General features: G+C 36.8%; 2 protein-coding genes across 3 annotated transcripts; one reads left to right on the top strand and one right to left on the bottom strand.

Moving 5' to 3' along the window:
* Positions 1 to 3381: 3381 nt before the first annotated feature.
* Positions 3382 to 5681, top strand: LOC311302121 (P2Y purinoceptor 1-like). Of its 2 annotated transcripts, none has more exons than XM_084427748.1 (2): positions 3382 to 3509; positions 4165 to 5681. In XM_084427748.1, the coding sequence occupies exon 2, from the start codon at positions 4333 to 4335 to the stop codon at positions 5245 to 5247; it is 915 nt and encodes a 304-aa protein (XP_084283874.1). In that variant the 5' UTR covers positions 3382 to 3509; positions 4165 to 4332; the 3' UTR covers positions 5248 to 5681. The 2 variants fall into 2 exon arrangements, with proteins under 2 accessions (XP_084283874.1, XP_084283875.1); XM_084427749.1 differs by having other exon boundaries at positions 3386 to 3509; positions 4259 to 5681.
* Positions 5682 to 5795: 114 nt separating this feature from the next.
* LOC311302120 (integrator complex subunit 11-like) lies at positions 5796 to 11341 on the bottom strand. The gene is made up of 5 exons (XM_084427747.1): positions 10687 to 11341; positions 10479 to 10540; positions 10189 to 10331; positions 8929 to 9056; positions 5796 to 5815 (listed from the first exon to the last, which is right to left on the bottom strand). Exons 1-5 carry the CDS (start codon positions 10781 to 10783, stop codon positions 5811 to 5813), a joined length of 435 nt encoding a protein of 144 aa, XP_084283873.1. The 5' UTR covers positions 10784 to 11341; the 3' UTR covers positions 5796 to 5810.
* Between the last annotated feature and the right edge of the window lie 414 nt (positions 11342 to 11755).

Genomic DNA, 11755 nt, shown 5'->3' with positions numbered 1-11755 from the left:
AAGACCTTCGTTCATCTTCGGAACACAAATCAAGATATTTTAAATAAAATCTGATTTTATATTTAAAATAAAATCCCTCTATTGACAGCTACGCAACTGACACTTTGTCGCTTCAAAAACTTCATAAAGAGATCGTAAAACTAATCCAAATGAATTGAGCGGTTTAGTCCAAATTTTCTGAAGAGACACAAACACTTTATATGATGAAAAGATTGAATTTAGGCTTTTATTTACATACACATTCATCAACTCACACATCAATTATGCAACACTCAAGCATGTTTGCTTGACGTGCGAGAACCAATGAGGTTCATTCTCATGTGTTACACAAGCGGCAACCTCCCCGTCTCTCTCTTGAAACCAACACCGAAGTGAGTTAAACTGCAATTCATTGACTGGCCGCTTGAGGCTGGCTGCACAAGTGAGTCAAATCTGTATCTCCCTCATGTTAAAATTACCAACTTTACAGCAGAAAAAAACATGTTTACAGCCTGGATCTCTGGCTTTGGTCTATACAGCTAATTTTGCCCTTCATAACAACTGTGAGGGGGGTGAATTTTTTTATAGCTCATCCGTTTAGTTGATTAATATTTAAAGTTCTGCATAATTAAGGGTGTGGCCACTTGAGTGACAGATGGATTCCCGCTGATGTCAATGCTAGCCATTTGTCTGCTGTTACTAGCCGTCACTTAACCTCAGCAAATTGTAGCTGCTGAACTTGCCACCTCTGCAGTGTTTTGTGCTTTTTTCCGGGATTATTTCATACAATTTAATACACCCATTACTTCGCCCACGGTTTAGGATTCCGTTGTTGTCGTCGAGTATCGTTCGAGAGAACAACCAGCGCTGTATTTCAGTTGTTTTCCTCTGTGAACATGCACTAATGGATGTCTGACAATTTCGTTGCTTTTTGGAGTTTTCAGATTTAAAAACGTCAATAAAGGCTCGTTCGTTCTGCTCTCACGGAACATATAGATTATAATATGCTTATGTTATGTACCGTCAGATGAAATCCTGCAGGTGTCGGCGCTTTCTCCGTCCATGCTATAAATGCACATCCTTGAATGAGCGCGGATTTTCTAGCGCATTTACTTGAACTTCATAGGCAATATATCTATGGTTTAACCCATTTGAGAGGCGGCCAAAATCAGAATGTAAAATGGACTGAATAAGCTCTCTACGAACTTGACGAGCGATGCCGCGCTGATGGACCATAGACTATAAAAAAGAGTGACTGACATGTATGCACATAAATCACTGTCACACACACACTCTCAGAGTAATATTAAGTTACTGCATAATACATTTTCAACTAGCAGAATTGTACAGAATCACGATATACAGTCTCACTTGTAGCCATGTCTTTTAACTATTATAATATTTCGAAGGGCAAAAATAGGAACTTTTAATTGGCTTTACATCATCAACTGTCACTTTAGCGCGAGGCCCTGTGCAGTCGCAGACTTGGTACTGTCAGTAGCATAACGTTATAGCATTACCTCCCCAGCCTGAGCTAACTCGATCACGTCGAGCTAGGTGATTTCAGATAGCCAGGCTCCTCAGCTCCACTCATGCCCCGCCTCTTTGCCTATTTTCTGTTATCCGGGAGTGACGCAAGGCCAAGATGGCGACGGCCGGCTCCGCCTACCTTAGGCTTCAAAAATGCTCTTCAGAAACCTACGGGTGACGTCACGGACACTACGTCCATATTTTTTTTTACAGTCTATGGTTACACAGCATGTTTGAGCTTCAGCAAGAACCAATGAGGTTTATTCTCGTGTTACGCAGGACGTTTGAGCTTCAGCAAGAACCAATGAGGTTCATTCTCGTGTTACGCAGGACGTTTGAGCTTCAGCAAGAACCAATGAGGTTTATATTCGTGTCACACAGCACGTTTGAGCTTCAGCAAGAACCAATGAGGTTCATTCTCGCGTTACGCAGCACGTTTGAGCTTAAGCAAGAACCAATGAGGTTCATTCTCGTGTTACGAAGGACGTTTGAGCTTCAGCAAGAACCAATGAGGTTTATTTTCGTGTCACACAGCACGTTTGAGCTTCAGCAAGAACCAATAATGAGGTTCATTCTCGCGTTACGCAGCACGTTTGAGCTTAAGCAAGAACCAATGAGGTTCATTCTCGTGTTACGAAGGACGTTTGAGCTTCAGCAAGAACCAATGAGGTTTATTTTCGTGTCACGCAGCACGTTTGAGCTTCAGCAAGAACCAATGAGGTTCATTCTCGCGTTACGCAGCACGTTTGAGCTTAAGCAAGAACCAATGAGGTTCATTCTCGTGTGTTACGCAGCACTTTTGAGTTTCAACAAGAACCAATGAGGTTCATTCTCATGTTACACAGCACGTTTGAGCTTCTGCAAGAACCAATGAGGTTCATTTTCGTGTTACACAGCACGTTTGAGCTTCTGCAAGAACCAGTGAGGTTCATTCTTGTGTGTTACGCAGCACTTTTGAGTTTCAACAAGAACCAATGAGGTTTGTCCTTGCGCGTCAAGCAGGTTTGGTTGAGCTTCTGTTTTTTTGTTCACTGATCAATGTTTATATGTGATTAAAACAATCTGTACAATATACAATCTCTTTATCAACTTTTTGAAGCATCAAAGTGGTAGTTGCGTAGCTGTCAATGGAGGGACAGAAATCTCTCAATTTCATTAAAATATCTTCATTTAAGATGAACGAAAGTCTTACAGGTTTGGAATGACATGAGGGTGAGAAATGAATGACAGATTTGACATTTTTGGGTGAACTAACTCTAAAAATAATACTGTTTGCTAGGACTGTGTGATATGACGATATATGTACATCGTGGTGTTTATATAAAGTGTGAATCATTGAACTTTTTCTATATTGTGTATTGCGGTATGCAAATATATCCATGCCGCTTTTAGAGGGTATGAGTTATTTACACGTTAGAGCGGTAAAGGAACATGGACGAACAGGGGACATACATGCTTGATGTTAAAAAGAGTTATTCAAAGTGCAATATGCCATGAAAAAGAACTCAAATTCACTTTGCACACTGACAGGCAGCATTCTTCACAGCTAAACTGTCAAATACAGAGTATTCTATTTTGATAATTTTTTAATAAGGTTTTTTGTATGTTTATTTTAAATACATTTTCACAGATATTTCTGCTCATCTCTGTGTACATTAACTCTGTTAGACCCCCCTTCAATATCAAAGGTGACTCATTTATTTCAACACAGGAACCACAGAAATATCTAGACACTCATATACAGTATGGGTGGAACAATAAATGCATAATTTCCACATCTGCATGTCCCCCACGTCGCCCTCAAAACACTGGGGGAGGCTGCACTTTTTAGTGATTTCCTGTCTGTCTTTTCTCATCACTGCATCAAACCACATTCAGAGTAAGTTTCCACCAGCGACAGAGCAACAGCTTTCACACACCTCACTTGATATAAAAACAATCTGCTTTTCTCTGTAATTCAAAGTCTTCTTCAAGGATTCAAGATAACTCCTTCAAGTCTTGTAAGTACATGTCAAAAGATTATTTTTTGTGTGTAGTATATGCCTATTTGCATTTCTGCCTAATTTTTACATTTGATAAATTAGCATAAACATTTGAGTGAAAAGTTGAATTGAGAAACGAACACGGATTTAAGAACGGATTTTCTTTTAAAGTTAAATATTCCATGTTTAGTACAAGTTCATCTCAAACAACAGCACTTGCAGCATAATGTTGGTTACCTCAAAATGTTAACCTTTTGAAAAGTGAGTCACTTCACGTTTCTGGAAACCAAAAGTATAGCCACAAAACGTGAACAATATGTGTGTTAAGATAATAATAGCAGCACTTAAACAGAAATGAAGTTTGTGGCCGGTTGCATAAACTTCTTAGACTAGGCTTAAAAGTTAGTCATCTAAATTTTTCTTCAAGACCGGTCCTAACTTTTTAATGTCAGTAACATGAAAAGATAGATCAGTCTAATTTGAAATGGAAAAGTACAACTCGTGCTCCTTGGTTTTCTGCTAGTTATTGAAACTAGCTCTTAAGACACAGTTTTAACATAGTGGTTAAGTTTATGCAATTGGCCCCGATGTTCTAGATGTTTCAAAGAGCTTCAATAAGTCAAGTGATCAATGCCACTAATTTACTTTTTCAATGATTTCTTTTTCACAACAGAAACTCACAGACTTTTACCTCCATCCTGATGGGGAAATGAAAATCAGACTAGTTCCCAAAACAATGACCAGTAATTTATTTATTTCAATTCTAGGAAGTCATATTAAGAGTTGATGTGAGCAAGTCTCTAAAATCCAACAACCTTATTAACCCAAGGAACACGACATCATGGAAAACGACACCTTAAAGTTTTTGACTTTCCAGCGCTACCTCTTCACACCGGTGTACAGCCTGGTCTTGTTTTTTGGACTGATAGGAAATCTCGGAGCTTTGTACTACTTCATCTTTAAAATCAAACAGAAATCTCCATCAAACATATACATCATTAACCTGGCGGTGGCCGACACGCTTTTCTTTTTCGCCTTGCCGTTTCGCATCCACTACCATCTGAACGACAGTAAATGGATATTTGGTGTTGCCATGTGTCGCATCACCGGCACGGTCTTCTTCGCCAACATCTACATCAGCATCGCCTTCATGACCTGCATCTGTGTGGACCGCTACATCGCCACCGTCCACCCTCACACATACCTGAGGCTCCGCAACACGAGTCTCCCAGCACTGGTGAGCGCCGCCGTGTGGTTGGTCTCTGGGTCGGCCATTTTGGCCTTCATGCTAACATGTCCATTGTCATCTAAAGAGAACACGTGCTTTGAGAACTTCACTTCAAAAGACTGGGGCGGCTTGGCACCCTACAGCATATGCAGTCTCATTTTTGGGTCCCTTGTGCCTTCTGTGGTTATCCTGGTGTGTTACCCCATCGTGGCCCACCGCATCGCCCGGATCAGCAACTCCACGGCCCGGGGGGCACGGAGGGTCATCTACGCCATCCTGGCCATCACTGTTCTGTGTTTCCTGCCTTATCATGTCATGCATCTAGTGTATCTCCTGTCCCGCTTGAGACAGGACGAACATAATGACTTGATTTACATCCTCCGTAGGGTGACCATGGCTCTGGTCAGTCTAAACAGCCTCCTGGACCCAATATTGTACTACTTTGCCACCGGACACTACAAGTGGAAGTTCAAAAGACTAAGGCTGAATAAGAAAAAGGGCGTTTATTCCATTTCCAAGGGTTTTTAAGCTTCTGAAGGCTGAGGCTATTTGTTTTAAGTGCCGTCTACCATGTAAGATTGAACCGAGGCAAGACAAGGTGACTCCTATGTGACTTGATGTAACTGGAGTCAGGTTTTGTACTGATGCAATGCAAAAACAAACAAAAATGACTGCATTTTTATTACATAACAGCAAAATAACTCATTAATGGCTAATATTTGGCCATTTTGAAAAGATCTCGCCATTGAGGCTGATCCCTAGTTGAGTCAGTGATTTATGCGATCTAGCGTATTTTGTGTAAATATCTGCATGTCTCATTTCATTTCATTGAACTATTGTAAATATAAGTAGATGTAGATGTCAGTATCACCAATGGAAAAGCACATACGAGTCGCCCTCGAATGAAAAGACTGTATTTTTGTTTCAAATTCAAGAAATAAATATATTTTTCACAAATGAAAGTCTTCTGAATTTTACTTTAAAAAAATTCTTTATTATTATTTTCAAACAAAGACAAACGTCAAATCAGTATCACCATTCAGGAAGGCAGACCTTTCTTCAACAGCGTAGACAAGAAACTGCCCAATTCTTCATCCTGAGGAAGACAAAGATAGTTTTAAACACTATGAAAAACAGGTTAAAATTTCAAAACCTAACATGTAAAATCTAAATAACTCCATCAATAAAATATTATTGTATGAATAACAGTAGGCTATATAAATTAGAATAAGAGTTAAGTTAATCAATAACTTAGACAGTTTGGTATATACTATTATTGCTTTCAAATCGATTAATCGCATCTAACATAAAAGTTTGTAAATATATGCATGTGTGTGTGTATATATATATATATATGTGTGTGTGTGTGTATATGTAAGGGATATTATAGAGCGAGGCGGTTGTTATAGCGAATACAACCCCGACAGGCTGATCAGGACCCCGACACGAAGCGGAGCCATTATTACATGGCTACCTACCAAATAAATCAATAATTTGACACAAAATATTGATTTAAAAAGGAGTTTATTGATTTAAAAACGATTGTATTGCTTCCGCTAAAGAAAATAGTCCGTTCCGTCTCTATGGTTAGAATCCTGTGTCCATAGCAACGCTCTGTTTTTCATGGCAACGGTGTGTTATCCTTAGCAGCTTATTTCTTGATAACAGACCGCATTCTACATTAGAATTCAACCAAGCCATGTAATAAATATATACGGTATGCATGTGTATATATATATATATATATATATATATATATATATATACACACACACACACAAACTTTTATGTTAGATGTGATTAATGGTGATTTATAATGATTTATGATTTATCGATTTGAGAGCACTAATTAATATGTGTTCAAAGGTTTGGTTTCTCGTGCGCACTAAGAAAATATATTACACTTCATAGCAACCACTTCCTATTTTAATATAGATGCAAAGTTGAATTTTCAGCATCATTACTTCAGTCTTCAGGGTCACATGATCCTTCAGAAATCATTCTAATATGATTTGCTGAGACACATTTCACACTTTTCCCAGGATTCTAAAATGAATATAAACTTTAAAAGAGCAGCATTTATTTGAAATAGAAATATGTTTTAGCATTGCAAATGTCTTTAATGTCACTTTTGATCAATTTAATGCTGAATAAAATCAAATGAATGAAAAAAAAGGTCTGTATAAAATCTAAGCGTCTGTTGCGGTTGGAGGTGTTTCTGTAAGACGCAATATATCGGAGAAAGGTGAAGTGAACCATGCGAGAAGATGAGACGAGAAGACTTTCTCTCCAGCATTTGTGGCCGTTTCAATCGTGATGAACTACCGCATAATAGATGGTGACATTTATTGTGATATGCTTGTGTTGTGAGCTGGCGATACCCGGCCCTGAATGCAACCCGTGTTTGTTTGGAAACATAAGGGTAAAAACTTTCCCTCGTGGTGTACTTTCCTTGATGCTGTAAATTCCACTAGACCAACTGTCTGACCACGCGCAGAGGTTATATTATTGCTCACCTTTAAAAATAAGTGCTTAAAGTTGAACACAATATAACCCCCATTAAATTAGGAAGGGCATCAGTGGAGATGATTACCCTTACGAAAAATAAGTTTATTCAAGTGTGCTATTAGTATACTTCTTTTAAACAAAAAAATAAGAAAGTATAATTTCAGTCTACTTTTTATGTACTTCTCAGAAATATACTTCAAATTCCACTTAAGTATACTTGACTTATACTAAGTTTATTTGGCCTCTACTTGTTGATCGAGATATAATTAAGTATAATTAAGTATTCTAAGTGTTCTTGGCTTGTACTTGTGTTTACTATTTTGATTGAGTAGCTTATTAAATACTTTAAAAAAAAACATAATATTACACACTGTCTTATAAACTAACATGTTCAAGTTTATATAGTAACAAGCTTTCGGGTGGAATAGCTTATAGAGTAAATAAAATAAGCATGGAACTGAACCTGATCTTGTGCAGCGATAATAATTCCCTTACGAAAAAAACATATTTAAGTGTTCTATTACTATACTTCTTTTCAACTAAAAAGAAGAAAGCATACTTTCAGTCTACATTTTGTATACTTCTCAAAAATATACTTTATGTACTTCTCAGAAATATACTTAATTACACTTAAGTGTACTTGACTTATACTCAGAGAAAAGTCCAATTTGGCCTATACTTGTACTCAATCTTTTGATCGAGTTTAATTATTCAAAGTATACTTGGCTTGTAGTTGTGTTAACTCTTTTGATCGAGTAGCCTATTAAATATATTTTTTTTTACATAGTTTTTCATATACAGTCTTATGAAACTTATATTGATTACAATATTGATATAAAACAGATATGTTTCTAATTCTGTGTATCTGAATTTTTGGGTAGGCTAGTCCACTGGTAGTGTACATGTGATCATCAAACATTAAACAGCTTGTAAATCAAAACTGCTTAATGTTTCCAAATGAAATGAAGAGAAAACGACTGTGAAGCTTTGGGGGTGTTGGACTCGATCTACTCCATCTGTGTTTGATCACGTTTCTGAATCTGATCAAGGCAAAAATGAGATTTTCTCATCTTTTTTGTTTAAAATGTTGCCTTTATTTATGAAACTTACCAATATTCAAGTGTTGATAAGAAAGGATGCATGAAGCTAATAAAATTAAAGTACAGTTAAAGGTATTTTTCAAGTATAAAAAATAACATTTGAACATAGTAGTATAGGCCTACTGCAAGTGCAAAAATTATAAATAGTAAACTATAAGTATAATGTTAAGTTCACTTAAAGAAAACTTGCAGTATAAAACTACTAAACTAGTAGTTTATTGAGAGTACACTAAAAGAAAACTTGTAGTATAAAACTACTAAACTAGTAGTTTACTGAGAGTATATGTCAAAGTTGCTACAAGTATTAAAATAGTAAACTATTAGTATACCCATAAGTTCACTTGCAGTACAAATGAGAAACGTAATTATGAACTAGTTGTGCACTTAAAGTTTACTACTGTTACACTTATACATATACTTTTGTATACTAAAAGTGGGCCAATTTAGTCCCAAGCGGTATTAAAATAGTACACTTACAAGTTTACTACTAGTACATATTGACATTAGTATACTTACTACATAATGTATATACTTGACCATTACTTAAGTATACTTCATAAAATGAACTTTAAGTATACTTCTTTTTCGTAAGGGTATTCACCTGATAGCTCCAAGAAAGCAATGGCTTTGAGGTTGGGCTCCTCGGCCGAGGACGTCACTTTAATAACGATGGATTCCACTATGACGGTGCCGTCTGGGACGTGCTGGATGCTGTAACTTTTCAATACACTGAAAGAGATCATGGAAAAAAAGACTTGACGTTTAATGAAACCTTTAGGAAAGCACAAACCTCATTCAGTATTTGCCCGCATGCGCTGACATTTACACTGAGGCTAGAGTGGTAACAGCCTTGTTTACTGAGGGCAAGCGTTTGGGTGCAATGACCCACGTGATGAACCAAGCATCAGGACTACAAAAATAGTAGTACACTATCTATCTATCTATCTATCTATCTATCTATCTATCTATCTATCTATCTATCTATCCATCCATCCATCCATCCATCCATCCATCCATCCATCCATCCATCCATCCATCCATCCATCCATCCATCCATCCATCCATCCATCCATCCATCCATCCATCCATCCATCCATCCATCCATCCATCCATCCATCCATCATTGAGCATAACTGAAAAAATAACATTGTTTTGTTACATTTGCGACCAATTTAGCTGCAGTTTGAAGACCCGTTTACATGAATAATTTTTAAATCACGACACAAATGACTCAGTGATGCCCTCTGAAGTAAAAACTTATCTCACCTAAGCTCTAAGTGCTAAATTCTGAGTGTAACATCCCACACCGACTGCAGACTTGGAAAAACATGACCTTCAAGACTGACTTTTTCTGAAAGTTTGAAAGTTCTTCATTACAGAATTTACATACCAGTGTTATTTTAGGATTATTTAATATATTATAGCTGCATTAATATTTTGAAATAGCTTTTATTTTTACATTTTCAGTTTACTTTCTAACATTCAAATTTAGTTTAGTTTTTAGTAATTTCTTGTGGTTTGTCATTTTTATTACATTTTTATATTACTATTTATTTAGGTTTTATTTTTATTTCAATTTTACTTTTAGATTTAGTTCAGTTGTAGTTTTTATTTATTTCCAGTTAGTCATTTTTTTAAACTTATTCAACCTTATTTCAAATTTTTGTTTAATTTAATATTTATATTTTACGTTATTTCAATTCACAAAAAAAAAAAAAACACTTTTCGTTTTATTTAACAATAATAACCCTGTTGCATATGGGTATAATATGCATAATTATACCCATAGAGGGGGGCATAATTAGCTGCATCAATTTAGCAAAAGGAAAGTGTGTGTTTGTGTGTGGTATTGTTTGCTGACCTCTTGAGGTGTGTGTAGATTCGGCCGAGTGTGTCGGTGTCACTGTGGGGGTCGTGGAGCTGGACGCGGCAGGTGAAGCGCAGCTGATGTTCACTTAGGCCTAGCTCTTTGAGAGCCTGCTCTGGAGAAACCAGCCGCAGACTCTACACACACACACACACACACACACACACACACACACACACACACACACACATATATATTCAGAAAACAGGGAATTATTGACATCCAAAACCTCACATTAGTCAAATAAATGATGAAAACCAACCTAAAGAGCTATGCTGACTTACATTGTCCTTCATTATTAATGTCCCGTGCATGGTGCGAGGTCTTTTAGCATCAGGCAATGGACCTGTGAGAAAGTTTCATATATATATATATTTATATCCATAGATAAAGCAGAAACTACAAAACCTAACCACAGGACAGAAAAGAAATGGTGGTGTGTCTGTAAACAGGTCAAATAAAGCATTCAGTGGTGTACGTGTCCTTGATCACCTCCGAGGGCCATCTCTCTCTTCAGCAGGTTGAGCGAGATGTCCACGGGGACGCTGGGGTTCGTCACTATGGTCGTCGTCTCTCCATTGGCCGGCATATAGCAACTGACACCTGCATTGGGTAAAACAAGTGTTTTTCTCAGAAGAGAACATCTAAACACTGAAAAGTAAACTATTTAATTGATCAACATTGCATTACTCCCTAAAAAAGTAACTAATTGCGTTACTTAATTTTTTTTTTTTTTTTTAAGTATTGCTTTATATTACTTTTGTGGTTACTTTTTCTCACCTGGGCTGGGCTTGCTTGCTTGTTTTTTATTAACAAAAAAACTAAAGTTCTATTTTTGGCAAATGTAAAGGCCCTTTCTCACCATAAGTAAAATGAATAAACCATAGTAGGCTGAAGGAAATGCAAATTCACTCCTGTACAGTAGAGGGCGCAACTCAAACAAACCTTTCAGCTGTGCTGCTGTTCTGGAACGCAGAAGATTAGGATGCTGGAGAAGAAAGTTTAAGACTCTTCTTCCAGCAAAAAAAAAGAAAAAAAAGAAACACAAATGTGAAGTTAAATTATTTCCTTTTTGCTTATTAGTATGGTCGAATTGGATCATCAGCTGCAAAAACATTGGTTCATAAAGTGAGATTAAGTACATAAAGTACATTTTTGTGTTTTTAACATTTAATTATTGCAGGTTTGCGTAATATTGTGAGTTTGCATTTCATTTTTTATTGATTTTGAGGAACACTGAATCTGTTTTTGTGCAAGTGAGTAAATGAATGTTCACATTTAGTCTAGAACTACAATAACCATCATGTTTACAGTAACCTTCCGGTCTCTAACCAACACGGAAGTGACTAAAACTGCAATTCATTGACTGGCAACTAGAGACAGGCTCCAAAAGAGAGTCAATCACAAATACCAAATACTCATACCAAAAGATTGATGAACAGGGAAATTAAAAAAAATAAGTGCACAATAGACTCTCTTGCACAATTACAAAAACAGCAATTGTAATCAATATCCAGATGAAAACGCTCTAATGTGTCTTTCACAGGATATATTCTGTGAG

The sequence above is a fragment of the Rutilus rutilus genome (assembly GCF_951802725.1).
Source record: "Rutilus rutilus genome assembly, chromosome: 13".
Taxonomy (NCBI): domain Eukaryota; kingdom Metazoa; phylum Chordata; class Actinopteri; order Cypriniformes; family Leuciscidae; genus Rutilus; species Rutilus rutilus.
This window is presented reverse-complemented; position numbering and strand designations above follow the sequence as displayed.

Coding starts and splice junctions, on each gene's coding strand:
- LOC311302121 (XM_084427748.1), top strand. CDS start 4,333: ATGGAAAACGACACCTTAAAGTTTTTGACTTTCCAGCGCTACCTCTTC.
- LOC311302120 (XM_084427747.1), bottom strand. CDS start 10,783: ATGCCGGCCAATGGAGAGACGACGACCATAGTGACGAACCCCAGCGTC. Junction 10,332..10,478: donor CATTAATAATGAAGGACAAT/GTAAGTCAGCAT, acceptor GTGTGTGTGTAG/AGTCTGCGGCTGGTTTCTCC. Junction 9,057..10,188: donor ATCTACACACACCTCAAGAG/GTCAGCAAACAA, acceptor GATCTCTTTCAG/TGTATTGAAAAGTTACAGCA.